Below are 26,486 nucleotides of genomic sequence, written 5' to 3' on the forward strand. Positions count from 1 at the left end.
GATCAAATCCACAAGGAATTGATTTTATACGATAACAAATAGCACTCCTAAATCCGCAGAAAATGTCCAATAATACATTTGCATTGATTGCATGGATAGACTATGGACATGGCTGTCTACACTTATAGAAACACGTACTACATACATCATAGATTCTATAGGATACTATTTGTATATATAAACTAATAATATAAGGTTAAACAAGAAGAATTTAAGCACTCGACGAAGCCCAAGCTTTTCCAAGGATCCTGACTGATATCTCAGCTAAAAGCCAGCCCTGTTGAAGGCAATTGAAGTGGACGTATCAGTAATAGTAGCATCTGTTGCGGGTGCAGAAGCAAATGCAGAGAACCCCAACAAGCCACAATCAATCTCAGATAGCAAGGAATTTTGATATTGATTTGTACTCGGGTGAACCCCATCCATCAATTGCAAGTTAGCATTGGCTGGTAGCTGGAAGTGGGAAAAGTTTGCCTCTGTCTTGCACTGTTTCTGAATAGCGATATGTTCCTTAAAAGAACTGCCATCTTGATGTGAGAGCAGGGATTTGAAGAGCATCGAGGGAAATGGTGATGGTGATGGGTTGTTGTTGGTGTTTGTGCTTTTGTTTGTTGCGACGGTGGTGCCGGTGACCGTAGTGGGAGTGGCCGCAAAAGAAGGTTGGAACCCATTTCTTGGGAATAGGTGGGATTGGGAAACAACTGGATGTATTAGGCTTTTGAGGTCATTTTCTTGGTTATTAATGAGAAGAGGGCTTTGGATACCCGGCATTATTGGGGTCTGAAATTGACATTCTAATAACGTGGTTGGGGTTTCTAGCAATGGAGGCAAGCATAAGCATGTCCTGTTGGGGGATGAAAGAGCTTCCAAAAGATAACTTTGTCCTTGAAGAAATGAATTTTTCTTCTCTCCTATTTTGTGAAAAATCCTGCAAATCACCCATTCCTCCTGCAAAACAAGCATGTTCACAAAGTGCTTGATAATTTCAAAGACCCAAATAATGTTTGATTCAGCTCTTTATCATAGAAAATGCCTAATGCAGCAGCATAGAATAAAAGTAAATTAGATTGAAAAATGAAAGGTACAATATAGCATGAGAAATGCTAGCTGTTGACACCCAGATAGAACATGTTAAATCAAGGCAGTCACGTCAGAATCTACCCCCCACGGGTTAATAATCCAAGTGAACATCATGGTTCTAGTAGGGCATGCACACTGATACGAGTTTAAACATAAAAAAACAAAAAGTCAACCCAAAAAGTTACAAAAGAGAGGACGCATTTGCAGGGTAATTGCTTGATTCTCACGGCGCACTTGTGTGAAAAATCGGGGGTAGGGGTCCCTGTTACCTTACACGTGTGGCGGTAGGAGAAGTCACCGTCGAGGCGGTACTCGTGCATGACCCACTTGGTTTTCTCGCCACGTGGGGCTCTGCCCTTGTAGAAAACAAGGGTTTTCTTCATCCCAAGAAGAGCTCCACTGGACGCACTGTAAACTTCCCTGTCTTTGCCTGTGGCTTTCCAGTACCCGGCTCCGGTTGCTCTGTTTGTTCTTAACCCGGTTGGGTACTTCCTGTCCCTCAAGCTGAAGAAGTACCACTCTCTCTCCCCCATTTTTGCCACATCTAAACAGTAACAGCCAACAGAAACAAGTTAATTACTGAGAAGACCAGCAAAAGCATTTGCTTTCCCTCTCCTTATCTCTCTCTCTCTCCCTCTCTTTCACCCTTTTTCTCTCCTTCAATGCACATTATTTATGATTAATATATATATTTATGTGGATACATATAAGTATGTATGTCAGAAAGTGAGGGGCTTTTGCAGGTGGTGATAGATTTTCTGGCGAAAAATCTATGGTGGGAGAAGGCTTTAATTAAACGGTATGTGTGTACGAAATACTGCTAGAAGTATTGTTTGTAACTCTAGAAATCCTCGTGTTGGTTCACGACAAATTAGTATAATTGGGTTGTGAAGCTTTAGCTCATTCTATTCATTTGATTAATCTTATCTACATTTCACCCAGAATGAGAAAACAATTATTCCATGAACCAGAATGGATCGAGAAGTATATGTAGTATCTTCTGAAAAGAGAGGCAAAATGAGAGAGAGAGAGAGAGAGAGAGAGAGAGAGAGAGAGAGAGAGAGAGAGAACTCTCGTGCTAATCCAGGATCACACCAAGCAAGAAATATACACGAGATTAATGCCTGTCATTTCTGTATCTCTACTTAGATAAAAGGAAAGAGAAATATTCTCATGTATTGGCCAGTCGAAACAACATTTTTCCGTGATATGAGATGGTGCAATTAATTTATAAGCATATATATAGATATATTATATATACCTGGAAGCTCCCAAGGCTCACATCTGTTAAGGTCAACCTCTGCAATCTCCACACCACGAAAGCTGCCATTAAACACCTTCGAAGCAAGATAAAAGGTGATAAGTTCTTCGTCAGTTGGGTGGAACCTAAACCCCGGTGGCAAACCTTGCTCGTTCATGTCTTCCCCAGCGAGCTCACGCAGAACCTCTTCTATTGTCAACATGTTCACACCGACCAAATTCTCTCCTCCTCTGAGAGTTAAGTTTGCGTTTGTTTTAGTGGTGAGAAGAACAGCTATTATTTTATGAATGAGGCGAAGGGAAACACTCTAAGACGTAAAATATATAGAGAGAAGCACTGAGTCTGAAACCGAAAGAGATCAGATATAGAGAGGGAGAGAAGGGACGCTAACACGGAGAGATTTTGTATTCAAAAAAGGCTACTGAGGGCCTAGAGAGGCTCACCTGAAAGGCTACCCAAATAGGGAAAAAATAGTCAGGAAAATCTTATAAAACGAGAGATTTTGGAGTCCGTACGTGTGTGCCCCTCTGCGTGTGTGTGGCTGTGCAAAGTTGTAGTAAATGCAAACTTGGTTGCAGGATTTATGCGTGCGTATGTTAGCATATATATATATATATATAATATGTTTAGAGGTATAGGGTCAGTTCAGAAAGATAACACGAGGGTAGCCCTCTGAAGAGTGAGATCATCGTCCACCGAATCCTTTCTTTTATGACATCTGATAAAAATATAATATAATTACTGCAAAATATATTAGAATACTAAAACATCGTCTGAAGTTCATAGTTCATGGATGCGGTACTCAAAATATGACAATATTTCGTCTTTGCTCTGCACAAAAAGGTGGCATTATTGGGTTAGAATCACTGTTAAGCTTTGCACTCATTTTGGTTCTTTTGCTTGGCCTCGAATGCTGCCCTCCCATCACACTTCTCAAAACCTTCATCAAAGTTATTCATAGTTTCGGGAATTTCTAAGAGATTACTGCAATATTACCCACTTTCCTGCATAACTTGTGGACTTGCACAACTCTGTACATCATTAATTTCAGAAACAAAAATAGTAGTAGCTTGCTACTTGATGTCACCATCTTCTATTTTTTTTTCTTTTTCTAAGCAAAAAGGATTAGAGAGGGTGACAAAGAGACAGTTTTCTTATCATAACATGACCATAATACTACTCAATCCGTTAGAGAGATGGATAAGAGGGGCTTAGACGGTGAGAACCGCAGCCACTCCCTACAAGTCAAACTTGATCAGCCATAGCCTGACCTTAGTCTCACAAGGGCATCAATGTTCTATGAGTCAATGAGTTACCAATAATTCTAAAAGCTTCTTGTTGCATGATTCGATCCCAAGATTGACCTAGTGCCCATTGTCAAACTCATGGACTAATGAGTCACCACCCTTAAGTGGTCACCATCTTCTAATACTTCACCCATACTAGAATGGTCCAAGAATTAATTAATCAGGTGTCCATAATTTTTTATTGCATTTATCATTATAGAAGAGGATTTAGATGAACTAATATATAGAGAAATACATACAATATTTAATGTTATCAAGAATTCGTATTGCTTGAAATTCTTATTCAAACAGTACGTATCAAACACAGTAGGACCCAAATGATACAATATCACGTCTATATTTTTATATAGAGAAAATATATTTGAAACTGTAAATTATGTAATTGTCGTGTAATCATTTTGACAAAAATGAATAAAACATAAGACTCATATGAAAAAAATTAATTTTTTAATAGTAGACTTTACTCTTTTTAAAGTGATTACGTGACATTTACGTATTTCACAATTATATATAGAGTTATTTTTTTATATATTGCTCAAAATAATTTGACTAAATCTAAAATTATTAAATAATGAGTAGGACGTCGTTAGTTAAGTGATGTGTTATATAGGGTGGTGTATGGGGCAGATTTTTTTCCTTATTAATTAATATATATCTTAACATTTTTAAAGCGATAATTCAGCCGATACTGTGCTAAATAAGATATAATATGATTATTAATTTTTGAGAAATACTTTAGTACGTAATAAAAAGATTATATAAAAATAAATATACAAAATATCGTAGTTTGATGTTATATATTAAATTGTAAAATTAATTTTATTTTAAAATAGATTTAATGAAATATATACATGAAAACATATTGATTTACAAATTTACTTTTTGTATAACTTTTTTGTGAATTTTGTTACTCATTATCAATTTTTACATATTATACATCATATTTTTTTTATTTATTAAATTTTTTTATGCATAATTTATATATCATATATTTAATAAAAAAATATATAAAATGCGGTGTGTGTACATGCCAAGATACAAGAAATTTTTATTTTGGAATATTTTTCAATTTGCCCTCAGTGAAAGTGTGGAGTACTGTGGTGTTCTTCGATTTATGCGCATGTAATCAAAGGAGTCGGCATTGCACGTGTAGAATGATCAGGTAATAAAAGGTTGGGAACTTTTTCTTTTTACTAAAGAATAGTGTAGATCTTAGTGATTCTGCGAAGTAAAAGATCATAACAACAGCAAGGATCTACTGCATGCTACACTATTTATTTATTAAATAGGCCTACCTTGCCTACATCTGACATTTTTTGTTCACAGATATTTTTTGCCCTACCATGCATGGAATTTATAGGAACCTAGCACTTTGTTAAAATAAATAAAAAGAAAAGAAAAGAAAACGTTCCGTATAGACCATTCGCCTCGAGACTTGCCACTCTCAACCCTCAAGCATTTGATAATTTGTTGATAAATCTATTTTTTAAATCTTCAAATGTAAAAGAATTATTTGTTCTTTCATGTTTTTTTGTAAGATTATTACATTTACAAAATCAACATGCCAATTTAAACAAACTTAATTGCAATCAGATACTTTTGTTAAAAAAAATCTATCAACACTAGAAGAAAAATAGATTTTTAAGACTAATTTATTGTAACGAAAAGACTATTTGTAATCAATTTTGATTGTGAATAGTCTTTTCATTACAATAAATTAATCATAAAAATCTATTTTTCTTGTAGTGTATTACAGGTGTAAGATTTTGATTGATTTACGTGTCATACTGATGTGTTAGCCAACCATATATTACCATGTGAGATTAGTACATCATGTGGTAATTTTCTGTTAATACTACAATAAAAATGAAAATTTGTGATAGATTATTTATAAATAACTATTTACGAAGAAAACAAATTAATTTTAACTAAAAATAATAATTTTTGTAATAATGAATTCATAAAGACACGTTAATTTGTAAGTTTATTTTATATGATTTCTTTATGTCTATAATAATCCTTATACACTATTAGACCTCAAATATAAGAAGGAACATTGTAGTATTAAATAGCAAGACCAACTATATGTAGAACAACCCTTAGTTGTTGCAGTAAATATTTAACAAGGCCAAGGGAATCAACTTGTATACCTAATCGATCCCTTCCTGCAACGGTACGAGAGGATGCAGGCCAGGCAAAACAAAGCATGAGGCCAGCTAGCTAGGCACCACCGACTACATCCCAGGTATTGGACAAAGAAAAATCATTGTTGTATGCATGTATTGTAAGTTTTAATTTATTTTTTTCAAAAAAGCGTCTTATTTAAAAAAATAATTGTATAAAATGTGTCTTGAAAGTATTGAAATGATAATTGAAATAACACATGCAGTTGATATATAATTAAGGAGTTGTACGTTACGTGGTTAAGCAAAGCAAACAAAGCACCCCGGCCTCCGGCCAGTTTCATTCATTCAGATGCGTCATGCGGCTTTGGTAAATAATTCGAATGCATGAGATGCTTGAAAAAAGGGTGATTATATAATAATAATAATAATATAATGCATGCACACGTGAGAGGGCTGCAGTTTCTTTTGGGTGAGTGGGACAGAACAGCTGGTACGAACTTGGTGCGTGCAGGCCGCTAATTGGGATCTATTACGAGGCTAGAGCTCTGGAATAACTAGGTTGGGACCACACTTATCTTGCTTTGTCGTTTCTAAGATTTCCTCATTTTCTTCATTGGATTGTACTGAGCTTGCTAGATTCATATCCAACACAACTTGTCATAATATCTTCTTCGGCTCTATTTTTTGTTTTTCTTTTGTTTTTAATCAGTTAATGACTTATATTGCATGGGTGAAGTTCACGTGATTTGATTAAAAATAATAATGATGCTTCTAATATATATTAATGTATATGTGTCACCCCTTAGTTCATTGATGTGATAGAAATCATGCGTATGTAATTTTAAAAAAATTAAATTATTTCATTTCATCTTATCTCATATAATTATTATAATTTTATTAAATTTTCATAGAAAATATAATAAATAATTCAATTTTTTTTTAAATTTTAAAATAAAATTAATATTAAAAAATTATATTATAACAATATTTTATTTAATTTTTAACATAACATCTCATTTGATTAGAACTGTATAATCAAACAGGAATAAGCCTAAAAGTCAAGCTAGCTACTGGCCAACAGTTCACATCTCAAGATTTGAGGCAGCGAGGAGTATGTTTAGCATTAATTACAAGTATTATATTAATATTTTAAATCATTTATGAATAATAATGAAATAATTTATAAATAAAAATATGAATATATTGTTAATAATAATGCATTGTTTATGAATAATGGTGAATTAGTTTGAGAACAGTTGTGTTCCCAAACTCAGCCTTAATTTCTTCTATGTTGTTGACTTGTTATCATGATTTGAGTTACAGAAAAAATTTAATAACATATCTCCTTATGCAAACCAAAGCTTATCACATAATAGATGTGAAATTTGTGTCCTGAACATGCAAATAGAATAACTCTCAATCTTGTCTCAAACTAATCTTAAAATCCATTTCCTTTTTCCAATTTCTTTCTTAAAAACTAAAAAGAAGGTTTGAAAGTTAAGCATGGCAATATGCATTACTTGTTTTCCAATTATAATAATAAAAGTTTAATGTTCGAACATGAGTAGCATCTTTCCATCGGGAACATGAAGTGTACGGAAACCAAACTAATAACAATAATGGCAGCTAACTTTGGGTCCCAACATAGCAAAGTTGCAAATGGTTAATTTAGACAGTACGTGTACATGCATGCATGCTTCCTCATCTCCTCACAGAACTTAGTGGCTAATGGGTACGATCGAAAATGACGTATCATTCGGCAGTTTAATTTGTTCGATCGTCTCTTCTAAAAAGAAGTGCAATTATTATAGCTATGAATTTCTTCCTCAAGAAACCAAACCATTTCCTTCCATTTAACTTAATTCTCTCTGATCTCTCTCACACACGCAGAGAGAGATGTCAATGGCGGATTCATTGAAACTTGTTTGGTGTAATGCAGTACTATCACGGTGCGGGGGATTAATTTTCCAATATCGTGGGTTATATACACGCCTGACGATTTGACATCCATGGATCCATAAACTTGATGGGCTCTTAAATGTGAATTATGATTGTACAGACACAGCGTAACAACAAAAACCTACGAGAGCCTCGAGGAAAAAAAGTTGCATGCATTTGTGATTTTTTATGATAAATTGATACAGTACGTTCGTTGCTATAGACTAGTAAACAGTTTGGTAAGTACTACTGGCCGCTTGGATTAAATGAGTTTGCAGATTTGAGCATGCATAGCTCCAAAAAAACATAAATGGGGCTAAAACTAAAAGCCTAGTTGCCCTAGAAGAGACCATTCTCCGTAGGAATTTACCTGAAAGTGTGTTGTAGATTTGCCCAAATCAGTGAATATTGAAGAAAGAAAGGTATTGTCACTCATGCATGTCAGACGTCCATGGTACCCATGTGCCAGTTACCGAACGTAAAATATTTCCTCTATTTTACATGAGATTCATTATATATCATTAGAATTAACAAAAAGATAAACCCTACTCCCTAAAATTAGAACTCACCATCTCATTTTTTTGGTCTTCATATAAAAAAAAGGGAAGTACCAAATCTTGTCAAGAAATTTGAGTACTTTAATATATGAGCAGGAGCTGCTAACAATTGACGGTGACAAAACCCTGAAGTAATGCTTAGCTGCAATGGGGGCCGGGGTTCTCCTGGATTATGCATTTGCTTTCGTTAATGTCTCCAGTGGATGAATTTCCAAGGTTGGAAGATGAATACTCTTGTGTTAATGGAACTTGGTTTTGTTGGTGGGTCAATCCACATTTATGAGCCACTTCGACTGGGATGCATTATGGTTTTTTAGTAGAGTTTCAATGAGGTTTGGACCACGGGGCATAGGTGGGCTGATACCTTGTGGGGGTACAGGGGCAACGCTCCCGAATTTTTTTTTTTTTTGGCCATGTTTGCAAGTTCAAAAAGAGTCAAATAGAAAATTCGCTCAACATGTGTTCAGAGAGAAAGCTTGCGCGACACACCACTCTAGCGAATAATGCAGAAAAGTGAAAATAAGGACTTCTGCCATGTGACACTATAAAAATGTACTTAATGAGGTTTTTGAGAGTTCTGAACAGTGAAATTTCACCCAAAGTGTATTTTGTGATTCTCCAGCATAATAAAATCTTCTACAGCTCTATGGACGTAAACACATTGCCGAACTCCATTAATTTTATATCTTGTGATTGTTTGCTTGTATTTACTTTTTCTTTGTTTGTCATCGTTTGTTTCAAAACAACTACCCCTTGCCTAATGGAAGAAGGAAATCGTGAGATGAGAAAGTTACTTAACTACCCATTTCCAGCTCTAAGGATCGATTACTTGGCATTTACCGGTTCCCAGCGAGCAACAAAATGCTAGAAATATTACTTACTTCTTCTAGGCGTGTCAAATTGTATTAACTGGTTGTGTTCGTGTCATGTCAAGGCATGTATATTATACCATATGGGTAAACCTAAACTAGACCCGTTCAATTTATCATATCAAAATATCAAACCATAATACGACTTATTAACATAACGAGTCGTATAATCTCAACTCGTTAATGTAAATAGATTGAATAAATCCAAAATTAACTAGTTTGATCTGATTAAATTTAATATAATTTTATATAAATGTTAAAATCACAATATTTTTAAAAATTATAAAACTAACTACAAGTTCAAAATTACAATTCAAATAATAAAAATATCAAAATTAAAATTCTAGAAATATTACTTTTAGGTATAGGTGTATAAATGTAATTTTAATTTTCTTAACGGGTCATAACGAGTTATAATGTGTTAAAACAGGTTGATCCGTTATCAACCCGTTAAATAATCGTATCTTAACAGATCAACCCATTTTGATCCGAACTTATTAAGAGTAAATCTAAACCCACTATTATTAGATCGTATTTATACTGGATTAACAGATTATCACATATTACCACCTTGAACTTCTTCGAATCTTATTTTTGGTTAGTGATATCCTATTACCTTTAAATGGGCTATGGGCCCAATCTTAAATCTCTTTTCTCATCTTCTTCCTTATCTGATCCTACTTGTCAGGTTCAAAACTATTCCCACGTTAACTCTTCTAATAATTAAAGCTTGTTGCCTACATGTACATGGTTGACTTTAGGGGTAGCAATATATTACACGACCCGTTAACCCAACACGAACATGACACGATAATAACGGGTTAGGGTTTAGTCTTAATGGGTTCGGGTCAAAACGGGTTGACCCGTTAAGACACGATTGCTTAACGGGTTGTTAACGGGTCAACCCGTTATGACACGTTAAGAAAGTTAAAATTACAATTATACCCTTATATCTAAAAGTAAAATTGTTAGAATTTCAATTTCAATATTTTTATTGTTTGGATTGTAATTTTAGACTTGTAATTAGCTTTATAATTTTTATAAATATTGTGATTTTAAATTTTATATAAAATTATACTAAATTTAATCAGTTCAAACTAGTTAATTCGGGTATATTCAATCCATTTACATAAATAGTTTGAAACGGGTCGTATATTATCATGTTAATCTATTTCATAATATTCCCTAATGGGTCAAAACGAGTTGACACGACACGACCCGTTATGTTAATGGGTCGTGTTAGGGTTTGAGATTTTGACACGATAAGCTAAACGGGTCGGGTTAGTGTGAGCTATATAGTATAATATACATACTTTGACACGATATGAATATGACCCGTTAACACGATTTGACACCCCTAGTTGACTTGATGCCCAACTCTTATAGCAATTGTTACGCTACGTGTCCAATTAATAGAATACGTGATAAAATAATATATATATATATATATATATCATTATAAGAAAACTATTTATTTAATTTACTATTAATCATTTTCTACCAAAATAATTAATTTTTGTCAAGATAATTTATTCTTATCATAAATAATTATTTTTATCATAAATAAATCATTATTTTTCTTGTAATGTATATGTAGTGGGATAGGTTGGATTAATTGGAAAAGCTCAAAAATCTCTTTTGTAGAACCCTTTAAGGGGTTCGAAACCGGCCAGCTCCCAATTAACGAACAAAGTTTGCTAGGAAAATTGATTCAATACCTTTATTAGTAACACAAATGGTCTTACAAAGGCTTACAAAAAGATTAAGAAAAAAAAAAATCAAATGCTAGCAAACTTAATTATCATAAAAAATCCTAATATTAATGATCTCTTTCCATATTCAAATAAGAAAAATGCTCCAAATTCAAATAAGAAAAATGATAGACGCACGACTCTTTTTTACAATCATATTTTAAACGAAGGACAACTAGCTTGTAAAATAACTAATAAAAGTATAATTGTTTTACAAAATTACTCCAATTTAAAACAAACATAGTTGTAAAAAATTGTGTCTCATTACTCCTCAAATATTAAATAATATAAACTTATAATAAATAACTTGAAATTATTGATCTTATATAACTAATAATTATTAATTATCCTTAAACTGCATATATACATAACACATGATCATACATTTCAAGACCAATTATACATGTAGGATAAAGAAAAGGAATTTACTCGATCTCTAGCCAACCGTAGCTCCATTTCAAGACCATTTATGTGGGATGAAGATTATTTCAAATTCAGTACTACATATGACGGGGTCCCTATAATATTTATTTCATTTACCTCAAGTTCGGAAAACATGAGCTAGCTATCCTTTTCCACCAATGTGACCGCATAGTACTTGTACCCGAATGATATATGCTGAAATGCAGTTCTCTAGGTTCCTCATCATCATGATGATCATATTTCATTGATCTCCTCCAATGATCTCCCCATTGTCTCGAGCGTGAAAAGCAATGTCACCAACATTCCCACAAGACAAACTCCGGCATTATCATCATCATGTTCTTTTAATCCTCCTTATGATCCTGATCTACTTCTATCATTTTTATGTGAAGCCAACAAAAACCCAATAGAACCAATGATTGCCCCCAACTTCCCTGCGGCCTCAGAAATTCCATTGCATGTTGTTCTAAATCTTGTTGGGAAAAGCTCCGTGGGCACTATAAAGGTGGTTGTGTTTGGCCTGAAATTTGCAAAGAAAAAGGTGAGGCCATAGAGGACCATGAAACCTGGGTTTGTGCTCTTCTTCCAATGTATGTCGTAGGGTATCCCAATTGTAAGATAAACCAGTGCCATGCAGAGGAAACCCATTGCTTGGATTCTGACTCTTCCAATGATACCAATAAAACAGACAGCGAACCAGTAGCCAGCAATGGTGGAACAGGCTGCGATGATTGCTTGGAGTTTTGTTGCTTCCAAAGCTTCTTTATAGGCATTCGTATCTTCTTTGTCCCGAAGATAGTGTTCGTATATCTGAGACTGGAAGAGGTTACTACTGTAAAGACAACGTCGAGAAGAAACCAAGTGCAGGAGCAACATAATAAATCACAACCATGGAGATGAAAGAATTGCTTGGAAAATAGGGGATAGGTCTGTGGATTGTGATGCACTGGGTTCTGAATCTTCTGATCAATAATCTCCCTCATATTGGAACTTCCAACACTCTCTGCATGTCCCTAGCCGCTTGGTTGACATTTTGCTCTACCAAAGCTGTATATCTACATGCATGGGAGATATACAAAACATAACTAAACGATCGAGATAACCAATTGCTGCCCATTGAATATTTGATTGTAATAAGAATTCATACGAAATGTAAGTTATAAATTAGTAGTGATTACCTAGCAGTTTCGGGCATCATCATTTGCCTATAGAATGTTAACGCAGCGGGAATCGCACCAACCATTACGATCACCCTCCATGCGGAATCGACCTCCAGAGCGGGTGTTGTATCCTTCGGCAGTATTTTCGATGTACGATCAAAGATAGCGCACACCACAATCGTGACCGTCGAAGCGGCCAAAATCCCAAATCCCTACATCGAGAACACGGCCACTATGAAAGCTCCGCGTGTCATTTTCTTTGCTATCCCCGATGCGCGCCACATGTACGATGCTGGAGGCTGGAGGCAGATTTGAAATTGGCGATTAAAATGTTCCTAAAAGGTGTAACTTTTGCCTAATGTCACCACCTAGATTTTTCTAGAGAATTCTCTAACCTTCTAGAAGCCTCCTAATCCTTTGTAATCTTGTAAAATTGTGTGGAGTATTCTAGAATGATGTAGAACCCACTAGGGAAGGGCCTTTTAGACAATTCTAGAGTAGTAATTTAGAAAGTTCTTTACCCTTGGATTGGTGACAAGTGTCACCATCCTAACCATTCTTTGTACCAAGAGTTACCTATAAATAGAGGGGCTCTCATTTGTGTAAATCACCAAGCAATAAGAGAAAAAAGTTCTCTAGAGCTTCTCTCTCTATCTTCTCTCTCTAGTTTTGTTCTCTATTGTCTTGAGTCATTTAGAAGGCTTACTTAGGAGCTTTATGGAGAGAAAGCCTCCTAAGGCCGCACAGGACGTGTGAAGAAATTCTAAGTCCGTGACAGTTGGTATCAGAGCCATCTAGGTTGGGATGGCAGATCTAAGCGAGATCACCATGGAGCCCCAGGAGACAAGAAAGAGCAAGAGGTCGAAAGATTCAAGCTCATCTATGGAGTCTCGTCTCGATGACATCGAGAGGGCCATGGCCAAGATATTGGCCAAGATTGAGGAATGGGATCAGTCTCACAGGGAGGTGAGCACCCTTGACAACACTGTGACGAGGATGGAGGTGGCGGTAGCGGAGGTCAGGGACCGACTTGACATCGTGGAGCGAGGTTTGGAGGAGCTAGGATTGGAGGGACAATCCGAATCGCTCAAGGAGTCCATTCTGAGCACCATCAACCCCACCATCGAGGCACAGCGTGTTGAGAACGTTGCTTTCCAAGACCGGGTCTTGGGAGAGCTAACAAAACTCCAAGATCAAATGGAGGAATACAGCGTTGGTCTGGAGGAGACCAAGGCGGATTGGGCCATGTGCAAGCGAGCAGTGGCCAATGGGGCGCCATCGGAGCTGGAATGATGGCGACACTAAGGGTGGATACTCCCAAACCAAAAGAGTTCGATGGCAAGCGGGATGCCAAAGAATTGGACAACTACATGTGGCACATGGAGCGCTACTTTGAAGCTTTGAACATGCAAGACGAGCATGTCAAGGTACGTACTGCCTCTCTCTACCTTACTAATCTTGCTGGTACTTGGTGGCGTCGTAAGCATAGTGAGATAGAGAAGGGTACTTGCACTATTGACTCTTGGGAAGAGTTCAAGCGTGAACTCAAAAGACAATTCTATCCTGAAAATGTGGCTATCAATGCACGGAAGAGAATGAAGGAGTTGAAACACACCTCTTCTATCCGCAACTACGTTGAGGAATTTTCTGCCCTCATGCTTCAAATCACAAACATGAGTGAAGAAGATCTCATCTTCAACTTCATCGATGGTCTCAAGTCTTGGGTAGCCCAAGAACTCAAGTGTCGTGGAGTCAACGACATCTCCACCGCCCTGACCGTGACAGAAACCTTAGAAGAATTTGAATATCATAAGAGTGACAACTCTTCAAAGCCCAAGTCTTCAAAGGATAATCACAGCAAGGGTGGGGGAGCGAAGGGGTTCAAGCCCCCATAGTATAAAGACCGAAGAGACAAGCCTTCAACATCAAAGGAGGGTAAGAAGGACTACTCTAAAGATAAGAAGCCAAAGGATGCTTGTTTCCTTTGTGACGGACCACATTGGGCTAGAGATTGTCCCAAGAGGAAGGCCCTCAACGCTATGTTGGAGGAGAAGGAAGTTCAAGAGAAGTCGCACTTGGGGTGTCTACAACTTCTCAACTCCCTTAAGGCAAGCACAAAGCCAACCACTAAGGATGGATCTTTGATGTTTGTAGAAGTCCTCGTCAATGGTAAGAAGAGTCATGCTATGGTCGAATCAGGAGCTTCTCACAACTTCATTAAGAAGGAAGAGGCCACACGGCTAGGGATTCCTCTTAAGAAGGGTCAAGGATGGCTGAAGACCGTGAATTCTGAGGCCAAACCCCTTGATGGCGTAGCTCAATGGGTGGAGCTACAACTTGGCACTTGGAAAGGTACGGTGGATTTCTCGGTCGCTCCTATAGATGACTTCAACATCGTGTTGGGGATGAAATTCTTGAGACAGTTCAATGTAGTATCTCTTCCCCACTACAACTCGGTGTGTATCTTAGAGGGCGGTCCATGCATGATACCCACCGTGTCCAAGCCAAACACCACCCAGCTTCTATCCGCCATGCAATTCAAGAAAGGATGGAAGAAGGGCGAGGTGTCTTACTTGGCTTCTATGGAGGAAGATGAAGTGAAGATTTCCTCCCCTCCACCCAAGGAGATCCAAAAGGTCCTCAGGGACTATGGGGATGTCATGCCGCCAGAGTTGCCCAAGAAACTACCACCTAGGAGAGAGGTGGATCATCAGATCGAGTTGGAACCCGGCACCAAACCACCCTCCAAAGCACCTTATCGCATGTCACCTCCAGAACTTGAAGAATTAAGGAGGCAACTTAAGGAGTTACTTGATGCCGGATTCATCCAACCCTCCAAGGCACCATACGGGGCACCCGTGTTGTTTCAAAGGAAGCATGATGGGTCTTTGCGGCTGTGCATTGACTATGGGGCTCTAAATAAGGTAACCATAAAAAACAAATACCCAATTCCTTTGATTGCTGATTTATTTGATCAACTGGGCCATGCAAAATACTTCTCCAAGCTTGATCTAAGATCAGGGTATTACCAAGTGAGGATTGCGGAAGGGGATGAAGCAAAGACAACTTGTGTAACTCGCTATGGGGCATACGAGTTTCTAGTGATGCCCTTTGGCCTCACAAATGCTCCAGCTACCTTCTGCACACTCATGAACAAAATCTTCCATTCCTATCTTGATCAATTTATGGTAGTCTATTTAGATGATATTGTCATCTATAGTTCTACCCTTGAGGAACATGTGGAGCATTTAAGGGTTGTTTTCCGTGTCTTAAAGGAAAACCAACTCTATGTCAAGAAGGAGAAGTGCTCATTTGCACTAAACGAAGTCCATTTCCTTGGCCACAAAATCCAAGGTGGAAAACTCAGCATGGAAGAGGGGAAAATTGAAGCCATTAAGAAGTGGGATCTTCCCACTAAGGTTACCGAGCTCCGATCCTTCCTTGGGCTTGTCAACTATTATAGGAGATTTATAAAGGGATATTCTACAAGAGCATCCCCCCTCACCGACTTGCTCAAGAAGAACAGGACATGGGAGTGATCATCAAGGTGTCAGGAAGCCTTTGACAATCTGAAGACAGCCATCACGGAGGAACCGGTCTTGGCCTTACCGGATTGTACCAAACCTTTTGAGGTACAATCAGATGCATCAGATTTTGCCATAGGGGGAGTTCTCATGCAAGAAGGACATCCCATTGCATATGAGAGTCGCAAACTCAATGAGACTGAGAGGCGATACACTGTACAAGAAAAGGAGATGACTGCTATCATTCATTGCCTCAGAGTTTGGCGACACTATCTGCTTGGCTCCCATTTTGTGGTCAAGACAGACAATATTGCCACTAGTTACTTCCAAAGTCAGAAGAAACTAAGCCCAAAGCAAGCTAGGTGGCAAGACTTCTTGGCAGAATTTGACTTTGTCTTGGAGTACAAACCTGGGAAGGCCAACCTTGTTGCTGATGCACTAAGTAGGAAGGGCGAACTTTCTGCTATCACTCAAGCTCAAGGGGAGCTACTTGATGTGATCCGTGAAGGCATGGAGCATGATCCCTTAGCCAAGAACTTGGTAAACATGGCTAAGGAAGGCAAAACCAAGAGATTCTGGGTAGAGGACGGTTTTCTCTATACCATAAGGCGGCGAATCTATGTTCCAAAGTGGAGAAACCTACGGAGGAACCTTATCAAGGAATGCCATGATTCCTTGTGGGCTGGACATCCGGGCCAACGACGTACTCGAGCTTTGCTGGAAGCTTCCTACTATTGGCCTCAATTGAGAGATGGAGTGGAACTCTATGTGAAGACTTGTCTTGTGTGTCAATAAGACAAGGTGGAGAATCAAAGTCCTGCAGGATTACTAGAACCACTACCCATTCATTCTCATCCATGGGAGAGTGTGAGCATGGATTTTATAGTGGCTCTATCTAAATCCGAGGGTTGCGGTACCCTCATTGTGTTGGTAGATTGATTCTCCAAGTATGCCACCTTCATAGCGGCCCCTAAGGATTGCTCAGCTGAAGAAACTGCAAAGTTATTCTTCAAGCATGTGGTGAAGTATTGGGGCTTACCACGGAGCATCATTAGTGATCGGGACCCTTACTTCACAGGAAAGTTCTGGTCAGGACTATTCAAGCTTATGGGGTCTACCCTACATTTCTCTACCAGCTTTTACCCACAGACAGATGGGCAAACTGAGAGGGTGAACGCCTTGTTAGAGTTATACTTGAGACACTTTGTAAGTGCCAACCAATCCGATTGGGCTAAGTTATTGGATGTCGCTCAATTCTCCTATAATTTACAAAGGAGTGAATCCACAAACAAAAGCCCATTTGAGATTGTAATGGGGCAGCAAGCACTTACTCCGCAGTCATTGGAGACAAGCTATACGGGGAATTGTCCAACAGCCTTCAAGGTTGCTAAGTCTTGGAACGAACAATTAGATGTGACCCGCTCCTACTTAGACAAAGCAACCAAGAAGATAAAGAAGTGGGCTGATCAGAAGAGGAGGCATGCGGAATATCGTATAGGCGACTTGGTGTTAGTAAAGATCTTGTCGAGCCAACACAAGTTCACAAGGAAGCTGCACAAGGGGCTTGTACGACGTTACGAGGGACCATTCCCAATCATCAAGAAAATAGGGAAGGTCTCCTACAAGCTAGACTTGCCCTCCAAGTTCAAGCTTCATCCGGTCTTCCATGTCAGCTGTTTGAAGCCTTACTATGGTGATGAAAAGGAGCCAACATGAAGAGAGTCTAAGCGTGCGCCATTGGGCATAACTACCACTTTCGACAAAGAAGTAGAAGAAATCTTGACGGACCGTGTCATCAGGCGAAAGAGTCATATTCCACGCCAAGAATACTTGATCAAGTGGAAGGGATTGCCCGAAAGTGAGATAACTTGGGAACCAAAGGAGTCATTGTGGCAGTTTGAAGATCACATCCGAAGGTTCCACGAAGACACCGCGTCGAGGACGTCGCGAAGCTGGGTGGGGGAGAATGTCACCACCTAGATTTTTCTAGAGAATTCCCTAATCTTCTAGAAGCCTCCTAGTCCTTTGTAATCTTGTAGAATTGTGTGGAGTATTCTAGAATGATGTAGAACCCACTAGGGAAGGGCCTTTTAGACAATTCTAGAGTAGTAATCTAGAAAGTTCTTTACCCTTGGATTGGTGACAAGTGTCACCATCCTAACTATTCTTTGTACCAAGAGTTCCCTATAAATAGAGGGGCTCTCATTTGTGTAAATCACCAAGCAATAAGAGAAACAAGTTCTCTAGAGCTTCTCCTCTATCTTCTCTCTCTAGTTTTGTTCTCTATTGTCTTGAGTCATTTAGAAGGCTTACTTAGGAGCTTTGTGGAGAGAAAGCCTCCTAAGGCCGCACGGGACGTGTGAAGAAATTCTAAATCCGTGACACTAAAATGTTCCTAGTTAGTGGTTTCTGCAACAGGGGTGTGATGTTGAGGCCACTTTGGTCTTTTTGCTCAAGGTAATATATATATATATATATATATATATAAACATGGGAAATGCTATTTGCACTTCTATAGTCTGCAATGCTTGTATATTTTCTTTAAAAAAAAAAGATAAATCTAAAATTCATATAATTATTTTTTTAAAAAAATTGTGAACACCACTTTTCTTAAAAGGAAATAATGTGGCAACTTGCATATCCTAAAACTATATCTAATATTACTCAAATAAACATAATGATTATAACAGAGAAAGTTGAGGTTGTATGTATAGAATCTATCATGTAAATTTGACAATGGCTATCCAAATGATATTTGTAGTGATGTTATATCATCTAACTAGCTAATCAATAAAATTTTTTATGAGAAATGATATTTGTATTTGTAGAGTGCACAAATGCCGCGTAATTTTTTTGATAAAAGTGAGTAAATATTGGATCTACGTACAAAAATTAATTTTTTAATAAGAGACCTTACACTTTTTTAAAGTGATTGTGCTAGACCTGTGCATAAAAGGGCCCAACCCGATTAACCCGTAAGGCTCGAAATGGCCCTACCCGCCTAAAACCGGGTTCAAAGGGTCAAGCCCATTAACGGTTTTATTACCCCTAACCTCGGTCGAAACCGATCACCCGCAAAAGAGAATTCCACCCAGCAACCCATAGAGGAATCTCAGATGTTGCAGTGATGGAAGTGGCATAGGTGGGCGTGAGAGCTAGAGCTCGACCATTTCTGGCCATGGCGACGGCAGCAGCGAGCTCAGCAACCACCACTAAGAGGAGGAAGCTCCACGCCGAGGAATTGAAGTGCTCTTCATCGTCCCTTTTGAAGCTGAGATGGAGAAGCCTCGCGATCAACATAGAGGTGACGGAGGAGTGCCTGTGTTTCAGCCCAGCTCAGATCATGACGCGGCATCATGTTGCTAGAGTAATGGGTAGAGCTTGCTCCCAAAGGAAGAGAGATTTCTTCGGCATGGCACTGTGTTGATGGAATCGGAGTTGTAAAGGCAAAAATTGGCTAGGATTAGATGACTAAATAATAAGATTTATCTTATCATTATTTGATTAAATTTGGATGAATGTAAAGTAAGTATTGATTTGTATCTAAACAATATTGAGTCTATCTAGAAGTCTTAAGTGTTGTTTAGATAAGTCTTTGAAGTTAAAATCGAGTTCTGGAATATTGGTATTTATCAAGAAGAAAGCTGAACAGAGTTTAGTCAATAACAGAAGATGATATCGCGAAATGTTAGTAGTCCATCGGAACACGTTTTCGCGTCTGTTGCTAACCGTCAGCAGAGTCCTACTGCGACTAGAACTCTTTCCAGACTTTCTATTTAAAGAGATTCGGTTTTGTATCTTTTCAAGGACTTTGAGCCACGAATTTCAGAGAGGATATTCTGAGCATTTATGAGAGAAAATTCACTTGAGAATTTTCATGGGGTTTTTCATATCTTCTTGAGTGTGATCATGCTTTGAGTGTGAAGGAACATCGATTGGATTTCAGCCTCTGGAGTTCCAAAAGGGAAGTCAACATTTGAAGATCGCCAGAGGTTCTGGCTGCTACTACGGTAGAAGACAAACGTGTTGTTTGTCTAGGCTAGTAAGAGAGTTGAATTGCAAACGTTTTGTAATTGATTATTGCTTATAATTGTTCTTCAAATAATAAGATTGACTTTCCTGGGTTTAGCTGCCCCATAGGGTTTTACCTTTAAAGTGTTCTTTAAAGGGTTTCCCTTCGTAACCAATCGTAGTGTCTTCCAAGTTTGATTATTTATTTTAAAGTATTTGATTCGTTTCATAATCTTGATAATTGAGATCTAACTTATTTGATCAAGAAAATTGGTAGACAATTTCGTGGTTTTACAGGGGTACGTTGGGAATTTCAATTGGTATCAGAGCGTGGTTCGCTCATTTGAGTGAGATCTGTGCCCTTGTAGATCATGTCGACGTCATTATACGTTCCACCATACTTCGATGGGGAAAACTATGCTTATTGGAAAGTTTGTATGAGGGCTTTTCTCAAGTTTTTAGATGAACGTGTATGGCATTCGGTTGAACGAGGATGGACTAAACCCGAGACATCTATAGATGCTTGGACAAAATATGAAATCAGCAATTGCAATTTGAATAGCAAAGGACTTAACGCTATTTTCATGGCGGTATCCCCCGAAAAATTTAAAAGAATCTCTATGTGTGAGATTGCTAAAGAGGCTTTGGATATTTTGGAGGTTACACATGAAGGCACAAGAATAGTAAAAAATTTGAAATTGCAAATACTAACCTCAAAATTTGAAGAGATTAAAATGTTGGAAGATGAAAATTTTAATGATTTTTATGCTAAATTGAATGATATTGTGAATTCCAGGTTTAATCTCAGTGAGAAGGTGGAGGATTCAAGGATCGTGAGGAAAATTCTAAGGTCTTTACCTGAAAGATTTCGACTCAAAGTTACCGCTATTGAAGAAAGTAAAGATCTTGATGTAATAAGGGTAGAAGAACTGGTAGGTTCTTTACAAACGTATGAATCTTCACTTCCTTAAGCAAAAAAAAGTAAGTCTATTGCTTTAAAAACTATAGAAGAAAATCAAGATGATTTTTTTGATGAAGAAAATCTTAACAATGAGGATATAGATCTCATAGTAAGAAAGTTCAGAAAATTCAAATTTAATAAAAAGTATAGTGAAAAGAATAAAAGAGGTAAAAAATTTTCTGCAAAAAAAAATTATTTTGAAAAATGAAATAAAGAAAAATCTGATAAAATAAAGTGTCATGAATGTTCTGGTTATGGTCATATAAGAATCGAATGTCCAAATTTCAAGAAAAGTAAAGGAAAAGCATTGAATGTCACACTTAGTGATAGTTCAGAATCGGAAATTTCAAGTTTATCATCTGATTATGACAATACTTTTGTGACCTTTTCTACTGTTGTTAATGATTTTTCTGATATTGAGCTAACAAAATCTGAAAGTGATGATGACAATAGTGATTCAGAGGTTGCTCTAGTTGTGAATGATCATGAGTTGAGTTTACAAAAAGCTTACAATAATGTGTGTGAAGAAGTGATCAAATTAAAGAAACTCAATAAGAAGCTGTACAAGAAATTCACTAATATGGAGAGTGAGAAAAATAACTTGTCGAAGGCATTCAAAATTTCTGATATTGAAATAGTAAAATTAAGGGATCAAAATATTGCATTAGAAAAGGAATTGGAAAATGTTCAAGAAAAAACAGCATCACAGAAACTAGAAGAGATGTTGAGTTTTCAAAAATCTAGTTGTGATCACACGGGTTTGGGGTATATGACTTCCCAAGGTATGGAACTTAGAGACCTATCATCCGCTGCCACCTCATCAAAAAATATCATTTTTATTAAAGGAAGTCAAGATGAGGAAACTCCAAATAAGGCCGTGTCTACAACTCATGTTCCAAGAGCCTCATATGATAGATCGATGACAAAGAAGTCTAACCAAGGTAAGTCCAAAGGTAAGTTTATTCATACTTGTCATTATTGTGGTGTTATTGGTCATATAAGGCCAAATTGCTTTAACTTGAATAAAGTGAAAAAAAATGGACGTGAAAGAAATTCAAAAAGGAAAGGAAATAGTCTAGAGAATCAAGTTTGTGATATGAATCAACAGATAAACTTTTTAAGTCTCAAACTTGGTGAACTAGCAGATTTTTGCTTTCAAAATAAAGAAAAGATCATATAAAGTGGTGTTGATAAAAAGAATAGACCAAAATTTAAAGTAAAATGGGTGGTTAAAAAAGATACCATATTACATTAATTGATAGGACTACTTGCATGTTTTTGCATCCTTTATATTATTACATTAGCCTAGGACATGCATTTTATTTTTCTATTTTGTTTTATATTTCTTTTTTTTAGTTTTAAATAAGAAAAATATAATATAAAAAAATTCTGGTTTGGTTCAAAACTTTTCTTTAAAGAAAGTGTATGCTTGATATGTCAAAGTTTGAGCATTTGTGTTCTCACTTAATAAATTCCTGAACCTATGCATCTCTCTACTTTGTGCAATTCATTTTGTGCAAACTAACCCTATAGATTATCTTGGCAAAGTTCATTTTCAATGCACAGTGAGAAACTTATATGTATGCTTTTTTATAATTAAAGTTCACATAATTTAATGAGATGCTCATCAAAGAGAGAGTTCATACCTTGAATTGACTAATACTAGTTGAACCTAGTACATAAATAAGGAGCTCTATTCTTGCCAAATACAAAGAGTTGATCCATATAGAAAAAGTCGGTGTTAATTCATTGTGGAAAAAGACAAACACCCTACACAGATCTACCACCTTAAAGTTCTTATAGAAAAAATCGTTACTCTAATCATGATGGAAAAAGATGAGTAACAAACATGAACACAAAAAGGGGGTGTACAAACTAGTGTTTAGAGGAGATGCTCATATATCTAGGCCCTAGCATAAAGTTTGACTTTTAAGGTGAAGCAACAAATTCTTGTGAGCATCTATAAGAAGCAATCATTCATGAATAAAGGTATAAAAAAAAAAAAGATATTGAAGAAAGGAGTTCATAAAAATGCTATGTTATAAGTATACTTACTCACACACTCACATGAACTTTGACATTGATGATCTTATGAGAAGTGAACATCCATAGTGATTGTTGCAAATAAGAGGGTGTACTCTATTGAATTTGTTTTGTGAATTACACTATGTTTGAATTAAGATGCATCTAAGCATGTTACTTGCCATTTTGTTTTTTTTATATAAAAAAATTAAAAAAATTCATTTTTTTTAATTTTCTTCTAATCTCTATTTTTTTTGGTTTATATAAAATAAATACAAAAATAAAAATATAAAGTTTTTTTGTTATTTTTTTTGGGTCAAGATGGTGTATTGTGTATTTTTTTAAACAAAGTGTATAAGTCCCAGTGGGACTTTTTGGTCTAGCACGTGCACTGGAGAGTCAAGCTTTAAAGACTTAAAACCCATCTCTTGCCTCTTTCATTTGCTTCCAGCCCCCGTAACTAAGCACTTCTCTACACCCATTTTCACGGTCTCTTGGCTCCTTCATGCAAGACCCATTTCATGGTGTCTATTTCATTTTCCTCTCTTCATTTTCCATCATCAAGATAAGTATACTCGAATTCACTTATTTTTTTTCTTGTTTCCAGTTTCATGTTCGGCATATGAATAGATGAAGTATGTGTGGATGATTTTAATTTTAAGAAGCATTGGGCTGTTTTGTTGAGCTGAGTTGCTCGCAAATGGGTTATTTTTTGTTATATCTACTCTATGCATGTATTGAGGACGATTTTTGAGTGGATTCTTGATCTTTGTCATTCGGTTTTCATGGTATGCCCAACAAGTGTTTGTTTTTTTGTCTCAATCATTTGTTCATTGTTTAACATGCATTCATACTCATACATCATATGCATTTAATCCATGAAAACTTGATATACATGAGAGTTGTTCATCATGTCTTTCTTAGTATCTTTATCTTGGCACACATAAGTGATATTTATTCTATTTTGTGTCTTGTCAGATTAGTGACAAAAAGTGGGAGTATTGGAAGAGCACATTGGAATATTTTAATATTATGAAATTTAGGGAGAGTTTGAGTAAGTGGGAGTTTAATGAATTTGCTGAAAATATAAAAAGGGGAGCAACAAAATATTGAGGGTGAGAACTATATACTTTAGGGGGAGCAACAGAATATTGAGGGGGAGAAATAAGTATTGAACATGGTTATTGATGATGACTAGAATACTTTCTTTTTGTAGGTTTACATTATATCTAACCTTTGATTATTATTGAAACTAGTTTCAAGGAATGTTTTATATCATTTCTTATCATTACTGTATTAAGATATTTTTCACGAGATCTTAGTCTGCTGGTTGTTTTTGTCTTATGTACACACTACATTCATCAAGTTGGTTTTGTGACTGACTCGCTAAAAGGAAGATTGTATATGCAAGACATTTATCAAGTTGGTTTTGTCACCAATCCGCCAAAAGGGGAGATTGTAAAGGTTTATCTTATCATTATTTGATTAAATTTGGATGAATGTAAAATAAGTATTGATTTGTATCTAAACAATATTGAGTCTATCTAGAAGCCTTAGGTGTTGTTTAGATAAGTCTTTGAGGTTAAAATCGAGTTCTGGAAGATTGGTATTTATCAAGAAGAAAGCTGAACAGAGTTTAGTCAATAACAGAAGATGTTATCGCGAAATGTTAGCAGTCCATCGGAACACGTTTTCACGTCTGTTGCTAACCATCAGCAGAGTCCTACTGCGACTAGAACTCTTTTCAGACTTTCTATTTAAAGGGTTTCGGTTTTGTATCTTTTCAAGGACTTTGAGCCACGAATTTCAGAGAGGATATTCTGAGCATTTATGAGAGAAAATTCACTTGAGAATTTTCATGGAGTTTTTCATATCTTCTTGAGTGTGATCATGCTTTGAGTGTGAAGGAATATCGATTGGATTTCAGCCTTTGGAGTTCCAGAAGGGAAGTTAACATTTGAAGATCGCCAAAGGTTCTGATTGCTACTACGGCAGAAGACAAACGGGTCGTTTGTCTAGGCAAGTAAGAGAATCGAATTGCAAAAGTTTTGTAATTGATTATTGATTGTAATTGTTCTTCAAATAATAAGATTGACTTTTCTGGGTTTGGCTGCCCCGTAGGGTTTTATCTTTAAAGAGTTCTTTAAAGGGTTTCCCTTCGTAACCAATCGTTGTGTCTTGCAAGTTTGATTATTTATTTTAAAGTATTTGATTCGTTTCATAATCTTGATAATTGAGATCTAACTTATTTGTTCAAGGAAATTGGTAGACAATTTCGTGGTTTTACAGAGGTACATTGGGAATTTCAGGAGTGATTTGCGAAGGAACAATGAAATGGTGGAATTAAAACACAGATTTTTGTATTAAAACATAGGTTTGTCCCTCTATTTCGATTTTCATTTCTCTGTTATTTTTTTTTTCTCAGGAATATATCATCAAATGATTATCCATTTCTGAGATTGATTAAGATAAAAACTACCAACGGGAAGATAAAAACCCATTTCTGAGATTGATTGAAATAGAAACAATTTCTCTGTTCTTCCTCCTTCAGCTAAGGCTACGACATGAGATGCAGAAATGGTGCTTTTGCCCTACAATGCATACGGCAGAACAAGCGAGGAGAGGGCGAACGGGTTTAGAACGGGTTCGACCCGACTTGAATTTCACGAATCGGATCGGATCAATTGCATTTTGTTTTTCCCTACAGGTCGGGTCGGCCCAAACCATGAACCGGGTAGCTCGGTGTGCAGCCCTAGATTGTGTCACGTTTACACATTTTAGAATTGTATTATATGTAACATTACTCAAAATCTAGTTAGTCAATGAGGGCATGTTGTCATTCTAAAAATAAAAACTGTACTCACCTCTTTTTGAGTATTAATGACACATATTATTCCCAAGTTAATTTTTTATACTATTATTGCTAGATTCAGTTTTATAATGAACAAGTCTCACATACACTATTTTAAAAAAAAAGTCAGTTTTGTTATTAAAAAAATAATTTTTTTATATAAATTCTAAATTTATTTGTTTTTTTTTTCTTTAAAAAAAAACAATACATAGAATTTACGTACTCTAAAACTTCCTATTTCATTCTATACACTTGCCACGGGAATATTTACATACACAACATGACACAATCAAGAATAATTACTCGGTAAAAAGAAATATGCTATTTCATTAAAAATAGTGTAGGCCTGAGAGCTTTCTTTCAGAATTGGTCAGCCGGCACGAGTAATTGTGTAAAGTGACAGCCTGCGCGCACCATAGCACATTTCCAAGCCGAGGCTGGTTTGGTTAATAAAATAAAATAAAATTATTTTATCTATTTTATTTAATTATTATAATTTTTTTAAATTTTTTTACATAAAATATAATAAATAATTTAATTTTTTAAATATTAAAATAAAATTAATATTATAATAATATTATATTTAACTTTCAACTTTTATCTTATTTCATCTCATCTCATTTTATCTATAAAACCAAACGACAA

At 36.4% G+C, this 26,486-nt stretch overlaps 1 protein-coding gene and 1 pseudogene across 1 annotated transcript; both read right to left on the reverse strand.

Annotated features, from left to right (window-relative positions):
• LOC122318274 (protein CUP-SHAPED COTYLEDON 3-like) lies at positions 1-2,883 on the reverse strand. The gene is made up of 3 exons (XM_043135495.1): positions 2,342-2,883; positions 1,350-1,624; positions 1-948 (listed from the first exon to the last, which is right to left on the reverse strand). The coding sequence occupies exons 1-3, from the start codon at positions 2,541-2,543 to the stop codon at positions 265-267; spliced, it is 1,161 nt and encodes a 386-aa protein (XP_042991429.1). The 5' UTR covers positions 2,544-2,883; the 3' UTR covers positions 1-264.
• An 8,450-nt stretch (positions 2,884-11,333) lies between these two features.
• Positions 11,334-13,053, reverse strand: LOC122274289 (annotated as a pseudogene).
• Between the last annotated feature and the right edge of the window lie 13,433 nt (positions 13,054-26,486).

This window comes from Carya illinoinensis, chromosome 8, assembly GCF_018687715.1.
Source record: "Carya illinoinensis cultivar Pawnee chromosome 8, C.illinoinensisPawnee_v1, whole genome shotgun sequence".
Classification (NCBI taxonomy): Eukaryota; Viridiplantae; Streptophyta; class Magnoliopsida; order Fagales; family Juglandaceae; genus Carya; species Carya illinoinensis.